This window comes from Herpailurus yagouaroundi, unplaced genomic scaffold (genome assembly GCF_014898765.1).
Source record: "Herpailurus yagouaroundi ecotype Mexico unplaced genomic scaffold, PumYag 28, whole genome shotgun sequence".
In the NCBI taxonomy this organism is placed as follows: domain Eukaryota; kingdom Metazoa; phylum Chordata; class Mammalia; order Carnivora; family Felidae; genus Herpailurus; species Herpailurus yagouaroundi.
The window spans coordinates 67,170,415-67,188,739 of NW_024412376.1; the positions used below are offsets into that span (position 1 = coordinate 67,170,415).

Sequence of the window (18,325 nt, forward strand, 5' to 3'; positions counted from 1 at the left end):
GTGTCCATCAGTTTGTTCTCTATAGTTAAGTTAAACATTTTTAATTCATCTGTGAATCTGGAATTATAATTTAGTGATCCTGACCCACCACAAAATCTTGACCCAGAAGTATTAAATTACGTTCAACATACTGAGCTTTCTAAACAGCTAGTCTAAAATACCTAAGATTTTCAACAAAGTTCATAAAACAAAGATTTTCAAGTTAATTCTCAATTAACCAGAAAATTAAGTTGATTAGAATTGCCATTTTTCAAACATGGTGGTTCTTCTGTTTAACTAAACTGACTTTCTACAGAGCAATCCCAATTTCCCCATAAATGACAAATTATATAGGTAGTAAAAGCTGTAGTCAGTCCTATCTAACTTCAAGAGAAAACATATATAACAACAACTCTTTTGTACCTTTTGACGAGCATTTGGAGAGAGTCTGTTATGCTCTCCATGAGCTTGATGACCTGGGGGTAGGTAAGGTCTGCACAAGGGTTGCCATTGATAGAAACCACTTCATCCCCCTCACAGAGTCCAGACCCAGAGGCTTTGCTCTGGCTTCGGATCTGAAAAGGAAAGCAATAGTTAGAATCACATAACGTGTAAAAACACTGCCACCCTCTCTGAGAAACTTTTGTTCGGGGGAGGTAAATAGATCTGCAAACTATAACATTAATTCTGGTTTTTAATCCACCTTTCGACCTATAAGACCACTTTACACACTTCTTACCCCTCTCACACACACAATGCACTATGTACCATCAAGTCAACATTTAATTCATAGCATTGTAAATAAATGGAAAAGGGAAGTAAATCTATGACAAAGGAACTGGAATAAAAAAAAGAACAGAGAAAAGTGAGGGCAGACGTATTAAAAGAATTGAGTTTACATTAAAAATAATTATGTCACATTGTGAAGTCTGACGCTAGTCAGAAAGTGACTTCTCACATTAAAAAAATTTTTTTTTAATTTTTTTTTCAACGTTTATTTATTTTTGGGACAGAGAGAGACAGAGCATGAACGGGCGAGGGGCAGAGAGAGAGGGAGACACAGAATCGGAAACAGGCTCCAGGCTCTGAGCCATCAGCCCAGAGCCCGACGCGGGGCTCGAACTCACGGACCTCGAGATCGTGACCTGGTTGAAGTCAGACGCTTAACCGACTGCGCCACCCAGGCGCCCCTAAAAGAAAATTTTAAAACCTTTCCCATTGCTGACGTGGATGGAGCACTGACTTTAAGAAGGAGATACAGGGCAGGACAGTTTAAGGAGAGCACTGTACAGCTAAATGAACTAATGAAAGCCATCCCAGCATAATGGGGAACTTAGGCAGCCAGGATATTAAAAATAATGTCAAAGAGAAAAATCCTTTATTGAAATCAACTATGCAAGTCTTGATACTAAGCAAAGTTTAGCAAAGAGGAAAGAAAAAAAAGATTATATTGCAAATAATAAAAACATCCCTGCTATAAAGATTGCATCATGTTCTTGCACAGAATGACATGGAACAAAAATTGAAAAAAAACCTAAAAGAGAACTTTCAGAACCTGGAAAGGAGAAATTCAGAGGACAAGAATAATGACTGAGAGCTCCCACCAGCTCCTTAGTGAGGAATAATTGGAGGTTTATATCCTGTAGAATTATGATAATGGTAAAATGTTATGCTGATTATTCTCCCTTTGCCTTTCCAGGTTCATTCTCCACCCTCTCCACTCTCCACCCTCCGGGCACTGGCCTCTAGAGACAGCACAGGCTGAGCTCCTCTGTGTGCCCCTGGTTGGATTTGGTCAACAGGAAGCCCCAGTTAAGACATCAAAGAGCAGAGGAATGAGAGGTCAGGTAGATGTTCTCCCTGCTGAACCTGCTGGGTCACAGTTTGGCAATGGCTCTGTTCCTCCATCTAGAGAGTCATAGCTCCTCTACGATGCCTTAACTCTTATGTTGCAATAACACATTCCATCTTCTTGTATCTTCAGGCCTAAAGGTAATAGTAGCTTCTGCTTTTTATCTCCCAGTGCTTCAGTATCATCTGTTGGTTCACTTAAACCTGCCTTTAGTCCCTGCATTATATTATTTTTAATTACTCCTTTGAGCATGCCAGCTATTTCCTGCTGGGACCCTAAGTGATACTAATGTGTTTAGGTTTCGTTTTATAATGTGAGTTTAATAGTTTTCAATGAACCATGTAGCATGTCATACAATTTCAAACTTAAGAACACTTTCAGATACTACTGTAGATGTTTTCTACCAAGATGATCCCTTTTTATTAAAATCAAGATTCTAAGCCCAGACAGCTCAGTCTGGTAAGCAATGCTTCTTGAAGAATATTTTCATAGCCAGGTTCATTTTAGGCATGAAACATATATCAACTTACCTACAACAGTTGCCCACTGATTCTTGCTAAGGTTTTAATGATAATCAATATGTTGACTAACATAGGCTTAAGTTTATATCTCCTGGTCCATTTATTTAAAAAAAAAAATGTTTAATGCTTAGTACTTTTGAGAGAGAAAGAGAAAGAGAGAGAGAGAGAGAGAGAGAGAGAAAATGAGAGTGGGGGAGGGGCAGAGAGAGAGAGAGGGAGACACAGAATCTGAAGCAGACTCCAGGCTCTGAGCTGTCAGCACAGACCAAAATCATGGACCGTGAGATGATACTCATGGGGACCAAACTCATGGGCTACAAGATCATGACCTGAGCTGAAATCAGATGCTTAACTAACTTAGCCACCCAGGTGCCCCTCTCCTGGTCCATTTAAATTCTAAGTGGTACTCTTGAAAGTAAAAGAATACCTTTAAGTTCCAAAACTATGACACTATTGAAGTTTGAACTGATTCAGTTAGTTTTGTTCTGGGATGATCTATCCACTGATCATTATAAATTATAATCTAAAGTGGCTTTCCCTTTTCTAACAAATCTATCTCATTCTTATTTTTTGGAAGAACACACTAGTTTATTGCAAAAAATTAAATGAATTCAATATTTCCAAGGCTATAAGGAAGCAACAAAAGAAATGAGAAAAAGAATATGCACCCAGTTTTGAAAAATATCTATTTAACTGCCAAATATATTTGTTTTGTTTTGTCTTGCATGAAATAATTAAAATAAAGAATCACAAGAGAGTTGTTTATAAGTCAGGGATAAAACAATACCCAATAATGAACACTTAAGTTACGGTTAGAGTTATTAGTTCACATTTCAATTATTTAAATTTATTTATTTATTTTGTTATAAAATAAGATTAGGTGGATAACAAGGCATTTTTTGAAGTATAAACCCATTCAGTCAATTGAGTCAGAAGTACTAGAACACAGAAAATTCAGCTTATGGAGGACCAAAGAGGTTTTATATTTATAAAACAGATGCATCTGGGGCGCCTGGGTGGCGCAGTCTGTTAAGCGTCCGACTTCAGCCAGGTCACGATCTTGCGGTCTGTGAGTTCGAGCCCCGCGTCAGGCTCTGGGCTGATGGCTCAGAGCCTGGAGCCTGTTTCCTGGAGCCTGTTTCCGATTCTGTGTCTTCCTCTCTCTCTGCCCCTCCCCCGTTCATGCTCTGTCTCTCTCTGTCCCAAAAATAAATAAACGTTGAAAAAAAAATAATAAAAATTAAAAAAAAAATAAAACAGATGTATCATTGTACCCTTCAAGGCCCAATCTTATGTGTGAGGACAGGCGGGTTTCCCTTTGTCAGTAATAAGTTGTGTGAGTTTTAAGCAATTCTATGGGTTTGCAGAGCAAGTTGAAAAATTGTCCTTGGAAGATAAATAAATCCCCAAGTTAAGAGAGCTGTCTATCATCCAAACATGTGTTGCTTGACAGGAAAAGTACAGTTCATCATTATGCCTGTCAAGTGGAGCTTTTAATGGTATCCAAATAAGCAAAAGCATTATGGTAGGAGTAGTTAGCATTCCTTCAGAGCATGCATTCTGAGGTCAACATTCATAATCAACTGCTGTGATTGTGTTTCACTGACCTTTCACATTTGTCTGAACAGCAAGAAATTTTTTCCTCAAGGACCATGTTAAGTATGATGATACTTCCCTTGCCACAAAGGTTCCTCTGTAGGACTACTCTTTCTCCATTTTTAAATGGACTAGCAAAACAAAGATTGTGTGACAGTGTCTATTATGCCCAGACATATCCTTTGCAGTCAGCAACTTTACCAAAATGGTTCTGTTCATAGGTTCTGTTCATATGATGGATAAACACTTATTAGTGTACAAAAGATCCTTACCTTACATTGTGTATAATTATATACTGTTAAAATGTATATAGTTGAGTATTATTATGTATGTGAGTAAAAATTCTAACTCCTGAAAATAGTCCTATTTGTGAAAATGAAATATGCTGTCAGTGATAAATTTGGATATACAGATCATTAGCATTGATGATGCTGAATCTCAGTGAATTTATCAACCAGTCTTCTTCTAAGGCCATTAGTCATAGATTCATAAAATACATGTCAAAGTGGGAGAGAATACCAACTCTGAAGGAAGACGGATTTCAATCATGTAGCTCCAATAATGACGATCTGACTGAACTTAGATAAGTTATATTACACTTTGAGCTTTAGTTTCCTAAACTGTAAAATAGAGCTAATAAATATTACTTCTTTAGATGGCTAAAAGGGATTAGAAATAATATGTATTAAGTTCCATGATGCATATACAACTCCTAGAGGTGCCCAAGAAAGGGCTAATGGATAAAAATGACTCGGCTTCCAGCACATACACACACTTGAAAGGAACGTGCCAAGTACGAAGAAAAGCTATAGAATGTTGGTAGTTTGCCAGATGTTTGAAAACATCTGGATTTATTTTCAGTTTTTATGCATATATTTGGCATTAACTCATCTTAATCTAAAGATAAAGGTTGTATCTGTCTTTTCCTCAGTAAGTACACATTTCATAGCTGAAAGGTGGAAGAAAACAAGCCTACTTATTGCTTGAAACAACAATACAGTTATTTAAATGCTAGTGGCTTGTTTTCATTGAGCACTTACTATGCTAAGCCCTATGCATGCTCAACCACTTATCCCTACAAAACCTCAGTGAGAAGTATAAATATAATTCCATTTGTGTATGTTCAAACAGGCTTCCCTCACTTTCATTTTACAGATAAGAAAACAGAAAATTAGGTACTTTGCCTAAAATCACAGAGTGAGAATCAGAAATTGAACCCAGGGAATCTGACTTCAGAGCATGTGTTTTTAACCACTATGCACGTTGCCTCTGTAGTCAATAGTCTGAATTCTCTACCATGAATCAGAGTAAAGGGAGTAAAGGGAGGGAGGAGAAGTATAACAAGAATTAGTATAGGCAGTTAAGGAAAGTCATGGAGGAAATGGAAGAGATAAGGCAGAGGTAACAAAGATTTGCCCTGTCAGCCCATTAACTGGGAAAGACAGGTTTTGTTTCATTTGGTTTTCCTTCTTCTTCTTATATTGTAACATTTATATATAAGGTATTCTTTAATGACTGGAAAATAATCAATATTTTGACCCAGTATGTTAAAAATTCAAACTTGAGTATAATTATCTTTTGCAAACTGTGATTTGACACAACATACCTATATGAGCGTGTGATGTAATGCCTTTTTCTTGAGAACATTCCCTCAGAGACCTCTTTCCACATCTAATACACATACTGATAAGGAGTTTCTATCCTTAAAATACTGTAGTCCCTATAAGTGCCTTTCAATTTAATCAGACCACAGAACTAAGAGATGTTGGTAATGTAAATATTTACCAAATACTGTATTCTTTGCTTACTGCTTCTTGATCCATCCCAGGCAAGACTTATTTTATTACCACCAAGTGAAAATGGAAAGTTAGAGCTTCTCTGGGAAATTCAATAGTGTTATTTTCATTTCACAGAATAAATCTGAGAAGAGTTTCAGGTATGCTAATTTGGTTTTAGGAAGAAATAATTCCCTGGAAAAATGCAAAAAGCTTCTTTTTCTGTTCTCTGTCTTCACCTTCATTTCCAAGTCTTCCAGAACTGACTAGAAAACGGGTATCAGATTTGAATTCTCAAAGAATCTTGTGGTTAAACCATTTTTTCTTGTGTACATGGCATGTCAGTTGTGTCAGCTTGTTGTCAGTGAAACTAAATCTTATCTCCTGGGCTGATTTTCATGTATAACTCATTGACAAGTCCTCTTGGAAGATGTCAGAGTACGTGGTAGGAACCAAGACAATCTCTTCCTTAGATTCCACTACTACATCTATTAAATTTTATGAAAAGGTAAGAGGAAATTAGCCTAAATCTAAACTCTCCTATGTGGGCTATTCTCAATCCATAACATGAAGTCTTAGGGACCTTGAGATAATCAGAAGTGGATGAGAGAGATGATCTCAGATAAGGAAAGTATTAGAAATTAAAACTTTTTGATGGCAATTGGAAAGTAGTCTATGATCTAACAGCTCTTTCTGAAGCTCCAGCCTTTCCTCAGTTTCCCAGGGCTTTAAAAAACTTTCCCTTATCTCTGAGATAAGACTTAATAAGCATTCCCTCACCCCAGCTGGCTCTCACACTGAAGCCCTAGGTGGATCTGTATTCTTCAACTGACCAGAGAAATGGTCAGAATGGTCACTGGGAGCCACAGAAAGAGCAATGATGGTGGTTAATTAAGTTTTAGAAGTAAGGAAATAATCTTACTTTTACAGGGCTTGCTCTCAAGATTCCGAACTCCAAACTCAGTCTTTGATGGTGAGTTTCCTAGTACCAAAGATGAGTTCACAAGTTGTTGGGAACTCATGTTTACAGTGGTACAATATTTCTGGAAATCAATAGCAAATAGCAATATAGTTTCAGGATGACAAGGCAAAAGAAAACAAGGACCAGAATACAAGAAATAAAAGCAATAATAACCCAAGGAAAATCTTTCTTGTGGGAAGCAAACAACATCCTGGAACCTACTGCAAAAAATTCAAATAGTAAAGTGGAGAAAAAGACTTGAGAAAATACCTAGCATATGGTAAATAAGCAATATAACTAATAACTGGGTGAATCAAAAGTCAGTGTAGAAGACCATGGCAGAGTCGGATGGATTGCTCAACTTGTGTCCCAAGCTCGTTTGAGTGTGCCTTGTATGTTACAGAGGCTGAGTAGATAAGAGCATTTCCCAGACTCTCCTTCAGCGAGTGCTCAGCGTGTGATATAGTCCTAACACAGCAAGTGTAGCTGCAAGAAACTTGTATTAGGGATTGAGTTAAACAGGGAGAGACATTAGATTGTGAGGTATCCATTTTGCTGGTGCAGATCTGGGAGATGATTTTACTCTGGATACAGCAGTTTTGCTGGCAGCTTCCATCAGATCATAATCCCAGATCACCACTAAGATGTGTAACCTTAGACCCAGTGCCAGGACCAATGGCTCCTGACTCTCTTGCTTCCATATTGTGGCAAATGTTGCCAATCCCTTGGGTAGCCAGTTCTGCAGTGTTGTTTGAAGTCATTCCTAGAGGCCCTGCCTAAAGCCTGACTTTCCAGATCTTTCAACAAGTCTGTAAGTACTTATTAAATTCATTTCTGACTAAAATAAATAGAGGTTTCTACTTTTTGCAAATAAACTCTGAACTGATACAGAATGATAGAATCAAGGGCAAACACAGAAAGTAAGAAAGAAGGGGAAGCTACTCAAATACAGGTAAGATGAAGAAACTATGGATGCAGAGACTTGTATTTCAAGACAGGAAAGACAATGAAGAAATGTACACTGGATAAATTGTATGAGGTCACCATCTGCTAAGAATAAAGGAGGAAGGGCAGAGGAGATTCAAACTTGAGGACAATGCACGAAGCTCAGAAAAGCCATTATAAAGTACATACTAGGAAATCAATACAAGAGAAATAAGAACTCTGTGAAGAATTTGTAAGGAAAAAAGTGAGATGGTTATCAACATGCACAGTTATTTTAGACAAATGTTCTAAAAGGATAATAGTTGATTCCTGAAAGGAAATAAGGCTTTTCTCCATTAAAACATTGATAAGTGCATAAAAAATTGAAAAAGGGATTCAATTTACAAAATGTTTGTCTAAATAGTAAAAATAAATCTTAAACTGTATATTCAAATCAGGTCATGGGTGCAAATGCAAACAGACACTAGGATTTTTCAGTTATTCTATACTCAGCACCTCAACTCAAGCTCAATAGTCTGTTCTCATGTTGAGTTTTCATTTGAAGACTATGAACTTTACTGCTGTGGTCACTAATATATGTACGGATACTGAGCGAAAAGTTTTCCTTTTGGATAATTGTCTTTATCCTTAGGGACCAAGTCACCATAAAAGTAAAAAGCATTCCTGGTAGCAACCTTGGAAAGATTCCCGGAGTAAATAACTGTCTTTGACAGGAATGAGGGCCCTAATCCATGGGGCTGCATACTTAAGAATCTGCATACCAATGTGATTTCACAGGCAGAAACGATGCTGCAATAGAACTGCTCTTGAGCTGTTATTAAGCAGCCACCATTATGCTAAAAAACCAACAAGTACAAATATGGAATGGTATTCTCTGCTCTTCTTTCCTTCCTAAGAATGTAAACATCCTAGGTCTTTCAGAAAAACACTGATGGACCAGAGCCGATGTGGGCATGTCCCTGTCTGCTTTTTTGTTGGATGAAATGTGATCGATTTAATAAAGACTTCTTACCTATAGGCACACTCTTTCTATATACATTGTATTAAAAAAAAAAAAAGAATATTTTTTAAAAGGGGTGCCTGGATGGTTCAGATGGTTGAGCGTCCAACTCTTGATATTGGCTCAGGTTGTGATCTCATGGTCGTGAAATCGAGCTGAGTTCGGCTCCACACTGAGCGTGGATCCTGCTTCAGATTCTCACTCTCCCCTCTCTCTCTGCCCCTCCACTGCTTGTGTGCACTCTCTCTCACTCTCTCAAAATAAATAAATAAAAATTTTAAAAAAGAATAGTTTTAAAATATTTTTTAAAGAACTCATTAAAAAGCACATGTAAAATCTAAAAGACTAGATAAATAAGTAATTAGTAGAATCAGAATTACTTAGAAAAGAGAACAGAACTAGAATTCACTATTTTTGTTTTTCAAATATCTGTTTATTTTTATTAACTGTACACATAACCATTGACAAAGTAATAATTTTTTAAATATTTTTTTAAGTAGGCTCCATACCTTAGCATGGGGTTCAAGCTCACAACCCTGAGATCAAGAGTCACATGCTCTATTGACTGAGCCAGCCAGGTGGCCCTAACAAAATAATTATTATCCTAGAATACCTCACCTAATAAGAATTTAGTTAGTCATCTAAAGAACCTATAAGTAAGCTCACCATCTTTTAAGGTCAAAATACAGTACTAAATAAAGCTCACTAAGACATCTATGCATCACTGTAAGTGTCAGGGGCTCTTTCTCATTCTATTTGCTCAATTTTATACAATTCTAATACCTTTTTTATTTGGTTTACAGAAAATTAGAAATGGAGAGACAAGCAAGCATCCTATATAAAGGAAGATGTTATAGTTAATACAATGCCAAAGCAAGAAGATAAAAGCCAAAATTTTAAAACACATGAAAATCTTAAAAAAAAAAAAAAAGACTTGGAATACTGGATAATTTAATGAATGTGTAAAAAAACTCTCACATGCTCAATGGGACTTGATGCCTCTATTGCATTTGAGTAAAAGAAAGGACATTAATAATTATGATCTCAAGTCATTTAAAATGCTTAAATCATCTTTACTAGATTGATTAGATGCAGAAAGCATGTGACATCTTTTAGAGAGTAGTATCCTAAATAGCTAAACAAAAGTTTTGTATAACTGGATCTGAAGCATCAACACATTAGGTACTGGATTAGAGTTCATAATTTGAGGTCCTAAATACTTTTTTTTGTATTGCTGTTTTTACTAAAATGGTTTAGTTTTAGACACTGAAAATATATCTGTCCTGTTTTCTCACAGCTCTATAGACATCTGAAGTTTTACTATATTTAACTAAACTAGATAAAGCAGTTTTTTCTTCCAGGTTGCTCTTACATAAAACTACGGATAAAGAAGGTAGACATAACTTGAAAAAATGTCCTCTACATGACAAGAGTACAGATTTTTAAGACATGTATTAAGTTCTATCATTTTGCTCTAGTAGCAAACTGGAGATAGCACCTTAATTAAGCAAATAACCCATGTGACAAGGCATTTAGGGTCTCAGGGAATCATTTTCCTTATAGGAGAACAAAGTCATCCCCTCCAGATAGTTAATGCTATGCCTTATTGAACTGCAATATACACATATGCATATATACACATACATATGCATAACATATGCATATGTATGTGTATATATAAGATACGTGTAAGATGCATCATGGTGATTCCATTTTGGAAATCATATAAAGTTTTTGAGGAGGTTTTAAAGCATTTTTTTTTTTTTTTTTGAGAAACAGCAAGAGTGCAAGGGGGGGCGGGGGAGGGTCAGAGCTGGGAGGAAGGAGGGCCAGCACACAGCCCAACCCAGGGCTGGATCTCACATGAGATCATGATCTGAGCCAAAATAAAGAGTCTGACGATTAACCGACTGAGCCACCCAGGTGCCCCAAGGAGGTTTTGATTAAAGAACTGTCAACAGTACAAATTTATAAATATTTTGCATAGTTTTATTCCAAGAAAGTTAAGTTAATTGCATTAAACATTTATTTTAGTAGGAAACGGGGGTAAAAGACAATGCCAACATTGTCTTTGCATAATTGGAATACTTGCCACCTCCCCAGCCACAGGACATGCTGAGCCATTTGGCTGCACAAAGGAGCAAACTAGCTGAGGCAGAGGCCACGGGAAGTTAATCAAGGACTGTGCCCTTTCAAGGGTGGGGTTAAATGATCACCTCCAAAGCTTTAGTTAACTGGAATTTCATCTAGACCATCATCAGTATTTAAGTGTGTGTGACCTAGAGCAACAATTCTCAAACATCTTGGTCTTAGGACCCATTTACGATCTTGAAAATGATGGTGTACTTTGAAAATATTTTGTTCTTGGGGGTTCTATCTATTGATATTTACCATGTGAGATATAAAAAGTGAGACATTTAAATTTTTTGTTCATTAATTAACTGTAAAATATAATAACTGGTATGTTAACATGAACAATAGGTTTTTATGAAAAATAACCATGCTTTTTAAACTAAGATAATTTAGTATGAATAGTTTTCTATTTCTGTAAATCTCTTTAATGTTTGACCTTAATAGAAGACAGCTGGATTCTCATATGTGCTTCTGCATTAATTCTATTGTGTTTCATTGTGTTGATTGAGGCATATGAAAATCTAGCCTCACACATTTATCTAGTTGGAAAAGGGAGGAGTATTTTAACAGCTTTTCAGATAGTTTTGGGTATTCTTCTTTGATACTACATCAAACTCAACAAGTGGTAGTTTCTAAAGTTGCAATGTGAAATTTAAAATCATAACAAGAAGGGGTACCTGGGTGGCTCAGTCTGCTCGGTTCAGGGCATGATCTCGCAGTTTGTGAGTCTGAGCCGCATGTGGGGCTCTGCCCTGACAGCTCGGAGCCTGGAGCCTGCTTTGGATTCTGTGTCTCCCTCTCTCTCTGTCCCTCCCCACTCATACTCTGTCTCTTTCTCTCTCTCAAAAAATGAATAACATTTTAAAAAATCGTAACAATGAACTTTTCATACTTTGTTACATTAAAATCCACTGGTCTGTTTTGCATTTTGAATGGACCTTTTACCCATTCATGATTCTGTTACACCATGCATTATTTGGTAAATACTGATTCACTGAGTTATGCAGATCTTCCAAATATTGACACATTTCATTATACAAATAAACAAAATCACACTCCTTAATATTGTCGATGATCTCACCAGAGAAGTCTTTAAGTATTGAGGAGCTATCAAATTCGCACTGGCAGATGAAACTTAATTTTCAAATATTGGCAGTGTTTTCCTTGAAGTGACAGGTTCATTTTGTTCATTTTTAAGAAACTGTCTGCTGAATATCCAGTATGATTAACCACAGTGTGTCTGTCAGTCATTCTTTAAAATAAAAATGGAGTTCCATGGGGAAAAAATGGCTTATAGAGATTGCAATTGAAATAATTGTACAGTGTTTCCTCAAGACAAACACTGTCCTTCGGGATTCAGTCAAAGTGTTTTATGTATATTTTCATTTTGCCACACAGAATATGAAAAAGATGTGTGCCTGAGATTTAATAAAATGCAAACTTTTACTGCCTTATCAGGAACATCCTGTATGAAACCAGAAACCTAGAGGTTTGCAGACCACACTCTGAGAACCACTGATCTAAAGAGACACACATATGTGATAAGCATCATTGGCATCCCGTGTATCTGAGTTGGAGAGGAGAAAATTCCATCAAAGGCAACACAAGGACAAACAGCCCAGGGAGGAAAAGGTTGACAGAAATCAGGAATGGAGGCCTTTTGAAAAACTTGCACACCTGAAACCAACTGCGATTTCAGACTGAAGGCAACTCTGGCGACCTGGGGGGAAATGAAGCAGCTCACTGTTCAGCCCAGTTCTGGAGATCCAAAGTCTACTGTCTTTGGAGATGAGAGACAAAGAAGAGGAGAAAATATATTTTTTTTATGTTTATTTATTTTTGAGAGACAGAGACAGAGCACAAGTTGGGGAGGGGTGGAGAGAGAGGGAGATACAAAATCTGAAGCAGGCTCCAGGCTCTGAGCTGTCAGCACAGAGCCCAACACGGGGCTCAAACTCACAGATGGTGAGATCATGACCTGAGCTGAAGTCAGAGGCTGAACCGACTGAGCCACCCAGGCACCCCAGAAGAGGAGAAAATTTTAAAGAAAGGGAAGGGAAGGGAAGGGAAGGGAAGGGAAGGGAAAGGAAAGGAAAGGAAAGGAAAGGAAAGGAAAGGAAAGGAAAGGAAAAGAAAAAAGAAAAGAAAAGAAAAAGGAAAGGAAAGGAAAGGAAAGGGAAAGAAAAGAAAGGAAAGAAAAAAGAAAATCTTCACAGGGTTGGAATGTCAAACTTGCATTGGAAATAACCCCCATTCAGTTCCAAATTACTGACTAGTTGAAATTCATTGAGAGCTGTGATTGCAATATATTGTTTACAACCGAAAGTATATCTTGCACATAGTAAGCTGAATAAATGACAATATGAGAAAATTGAATTTAACTCTAAAGTCTGTCTCATTTCCCTCAGTATCAGGGTCAATAGTCACTCCCAAACCTACTGTGTACTTTGTAATTTATTCTCTCTTTACAGTCTCTTTTAGGTTTGAGATTACAACACAGGTATCATGGAATAAATGGGGAATTCCCAGTGTATCTGTGGAAATGAATTGGTCTATTGAACACCGCACATCAGGGATAACCGAGTTTTCCCCAGCAAAGGCAATGGTCACACCATGACTCAAGAAGCAACTCTACAGCTGCTCCTGCCAATCACTCCATTTCGCCATCATCCCTCTGGCCCCATAAGGGGCAAAGTCACAAGGCAATCAGTAAAACATAAAACTTTCCTAAGTATGGGCGTGGTTGCAATTTATGGAGGTAAGCACATGAGGTGAAGAAGCACCAGGCGCCAGAGCTGACGCAATACCGCAGGTGCCTGCAGTTCCTATAAGCTCTGTCTGCCTGGGCAGGTCCACGTGAGTGGAGCGGGACAGTGGGAGTGGTTTCCAAATCCTGTACTTCAAGAAGGGAAATCAGGGTCATGCCAAGTGCCTTCTGTGTCCATGTAAGTGTTCTGTTGATGCATTTTCAAACCAGTCATGTTCCCTGCTGTGATTGACTAATACTTCTCCTATTTATTTCTGATTGAGGAAAGCCTACATGAATGTCGTCATCTTGCCAAAAAATCTTGGGCCAGAGCCAGCCAAGGAGAGACTTGCAGGGACAGATGAGAGCCCTCAGCTACTCTCTTTCCTCACCCAGCCAGAGGTCTTCCTTGAATTTCTGTAAGAAAATGGAGCAAGGCTCGAGGTTTGTTTTTGTTACCTCATTTGGTTAGTTAAGTAGGTAATTATACTACGTATTTACTGATTGTCTTTATGACTGACAGTGTTCTGGGCTCTGAAGTACAATAATGAATTCTGCCCTCAAGACCTTTATATTCTGAGATAGATAAGTTGGTAGATAAGTGTAACCCAACATGATAACTGCTATCCTTAAAGTCAACACAATATGCAGCGGGAGCACATAGCAGGGCCATATGGCAAGGATTCTTGGAGGAGGCAAGGTTTCCCAAAGGACAAATAATCGTTAGCCTCATAAGGAGGAGGCAAGGGAGATCTGAGAGGCAAAGGCATAGAGTGTAGTACACAGTGAGTGCTCAGTGAGTGCTGTTATAGGAAATATCCTTTCACCACACAATACTCCAGTTAATACTAGAGTATCTTGTTGAGTACTTCAAAACAAATGCCTGTTAGCTTGCCTACAAGATGGCTATAAAAATCCCATCTTTGCTATTCAAAGTGAGGTTCACAGACCACAGCACTGGAATTATCCCAGAACTTGTTAGAACCATAGAATCCCAGCCTCCAACCCAAATGGGTCAACTGCATTTAACAAGATCATCCATGTTTCATATATATATTAGGGTTTGTGAAATCCTGTCCTAAAGGCTCATCAACCAGTGATAGTGGTTTATAACCTTTGGAGAACATTAGATCTCTGGCAGGACTTTCAAAATGCAGAAACCCAGTTTTTATTCCCTATCCTCCATGGAAACCCTTTCCCAGGAACCCCTCAAGTTGGTATTATTGTCTATAAAATGCTATAGGGAAATATGTAGGGGGCCAGCCATTTCTGTGTGTGTGTGTGTGTGTGTCTGTATGTGTGGATGTGACAAATAGGCATATCTGGACTGAGTGACTTTCTTTTGAGGGCCCTATCATTAACTCTATTGGGCTTCAAGTAATCATACTTCTCAAAAAGACTAGAAGATGAGTTTAAGATGATTGTTTTCAGATTTCGTTGCACATTATTCTATTTTAACTATACAATTTTTATCGTTCTGAAAACAAAGATGTTCCAAAGCATCTGTCTGCTTTAGAAGTGGTAAACGTAATGTGAGCCAGAGTGCTGCTAAAGACTGCTTATGTGGAAGCACCATTACCTACATTTTATCCCTAAGGAGATCATGCAGGCAAATAACTAGTTCTTCAAATATATCTTGTGTAGCCTCCAGCCATACAAAAAGCTCCAACTACCATTTGACAATACTTGTGCTAAATGTACAACGCAAATATAACAAAACATTCAAATTCTGATTTACCTTAACTATAATTTTTATTCTCTAGCTGGTCACAAAATCTAACATGCTAAAGACAATGGATTTCCATTTGTTCTTGATTTTCGTTTGAAACTAAATATGATGAAATTTCAATTTCCTTTCTATTATTACATAAGCCTAAAGCAAAGAAATAGAATTACCAAGTGCTTGTTTTATAGGAAAAATTGTTTCCACATTAATTAAATTAGTTGCGCATAGCTAATATACATCTTCTGATATTTGGAGGAAATGGAATAGTCAAATAGCAGATAAATATATTAAATTAATTTAATGAATTAAAGTTCAGTATAGAAACATTTGGTATGACTCAAGCCAAACTATATAACAGCCTATATGAATTACAATTTAAAGGAAAAAATAAACCATACTAAATTTTTTGAGACATAAACTTTCCTAATTTATAAATGTAAAAGAAGATTTATGAAATACTGAGTTTTCTCCTATTCCTATGAAACAATTTGGATTTCAAAGAAAATATCAAATCTCTAATTGTTTTTCAAATGAATGGTTTGGTACTCATCATTTACAATAACACAACCTAATCGTCACTGATTAATCTCATTTATATTTGCTAAGACATGGTTTCTTTCATTCAGAGTTTGCTTTACAGAGAAAGAAAAAGCCTGTGAAAATGAAACCAATGTGTTTACAAGTTTCCACAGCTCATTTCACCTCACTTCTGAAGGCATTCATTCATCTACCAACTACTGAGTATCTCCAGAGGCAGGTACTGTTCTAGGCTTACCTTCCAGGCTAGCTCTGGAGATTACAAAGAACTTGGTAATTGGACCTCCATCTTAAAAAGCTGATTATATGACATGCCCTGATAACTACAGATAATTACCAGGATCCATAGTGAGACAGGCACCTTACCTTATGAGAACAGATGTAGTCCAAAACAAATAGGCATTAAGCACCTAGTATGTGCTTAGTTTCATTCGTTTGTCGCTCTCAATCCCCTTCCCGTTATCTCTCACTCTAATAGTGGTGTCTTACAAATTCTTCATAGACTACAATTATGGTTGATGGACTCAATTTGCTTGTCATTTTCAAGGGTGTAAACAAGGTTTTTTTGTGCCTGGTTCTATATCATACAGATTCCTTTATTAACACATTTATATTTGACATGTGAAATATTCAAAGCAAAAGTATGAGATGATGTTGTTAGCATATAAATGTATCGACAAGATGTTCTGTCTGTTCCCCAAGATCAGTGTTAAAAAATCTGAAATCCATATTAAAATAGGAAAGAGTGTGACCGGAAGAAATACAGATTGACACCCCTGCATTAAGAAGTTTCTTCGAAATTTGAATTGTTGAACACAAATTTACTGGATAATTTATAGTCTAGTAAAAGACCTTCTGTTACTAAGAGTGTTAGTTTTGCTTCCTTTTTGATGAATACTCTGACTCCATCTTGAACCACTTCATAGAAATCTCCTTTTGTCTTCATATATTGTAAAGTGTAAGAAAGGCAATGGCTAGGACACCAACTTTCACACCATCATGCTCAGGTTTCTCTTTGAGAATTTTGTTATTGTTTATTGCTGATGGTGTCAGGGTGAATGTGGCCTGGATGGCTTGTTGCTTCCCCTCACCCTCAGCTCATGGCTTCTTCTTGTTAAGGAAGCTGACATCTTTCTGGTGCCCCAAAGCCTCTGGCTAAAGCTCGGAGGACACCCTAGCTTCTCTCTGTGGACATTCCAAGCGCCAACATGTTTTCTTTTTACTATCAAGCCATTTATTCTCTTTGTATAATACAATAATTAAAGTTGCTGAATACTCCAATTGGATATGTGTTCCTAGACTGGCTTGGTGTTAATGCTATTTCAAAACAATTGTTTAGTTGTTCTCCGCGATGCTGTTTGCCCATATTGTTTTCCAAAGGTAGATATTTATTTGCCATTTTAAAACTTTCATCAGTTATAAAGAAAGGTAATTTTTAACAGTTTCTACAAACAGGCAGGCCCGAGAATGCTGACTTCTCTGTAAGGAAAGGAGAAAGCCAAGAAGCAACACAATTCACTCCGTAGGATTCCCTAAAGACTCAGGAATTTGTGGGAACAGTTCCCCCTTGAAGTAAAGATGAGGGTAGGGATGAAAACAGGAATATTAAGAAGACATCAGAACCCCCCAATACCATTTCCTAATTCCCCTCAGCAAAGCAAATGTCCTTTATTAACCTGACCAGGTGCAGCTGAAGGTGGATGTCCCATATGGAAAATAAGGACTTAAGTGAAAGATTAACTATTGAATATCGAGATAGCACCCTGACCCTAAGCCCCCTTCTGTCTGGGCTCCCAGAACTCTGGCAGCTGAACTTATACCCCTTTGAAAGGAGATTGAAAGATTCTGATTAGCCAATCAGTAAAAATAGCAATATTAGGGTTTGACCAAGAAATGCCCCAGTTTGACCACCCTACAGTAAGGAAGGAAATCTATCTTCTAATCTAAAGGAAAGCTTCTATTGTAAAATACAGACCAAAAACAACCAAAAAGTAAACATAACACTATTCCAGAGAGGAAAATGCCAAAAAACATTATGACTAATATCTTCAGAGTGATATGAGAGTCATAAAACAGAAATAGGACAATATATAAAAGAATAAGACACTCAGTGATTAAAAATATGTCAGGAGAAATGAATAGCTCAACAGAGAATTTGGAAGATAATGTTGAGGAAATTTTTTAGAATCTCCTAGAACAAAACAGGTTTAAATATCAAAACAAACATGAGAATAGAAGGAAAAATTAAGAATGGGGGTGCCCGCGTGGCTCAGTCAGTTAAGAGTCTGACTTTGGCTCAGGTCATGATCTCATGGTTCATGAGTTCAAGCCCTGCATCAGTCTCTGTGCTGAAAGCTCAAAGCCTGGAGCCTTCTTCAGATTCTCTGTGTCTCCCTCTCTATGCCGTTCCCCTGCTCATGCTCTCTCTCTCTCTCTCTCTCTCTCTCTCAAAAACAAAATAAAACATTAAAAAAATTGAGTATGGATAAAAATGGTCCAATATCTGAATAATAGAAATTTCAGGATAAGAAAACAAAATAAATAAATCATCAAA

At 37.3% G+C, this 18,325-nt stretch overlaps 1 protein-coding gene across 3 annotated transcripts in view; it reads right to left on the bottom strand.

Moving 5' to 3' along the window:
* Positions 1-18,325, bottom strand: part of SYNPO2 (synaptopodin 2) — a 204,536-nt gene that overhangs the window by 63,690 nt on the left and 122,521 nt on the right. For all 3 annotated transcript variants that reach the window (XM_040474990.1, XM_040474984.1, XM_040474991.1), the window contains exon 2: positions 403-554. In XM_040474990.1, the coding sequence (XP_040330924.1) occupies positions 403-554 (152 nt within the window). The remainder of the gene's footprint in view (positions 1-402; positions 555-18,325) is intronic.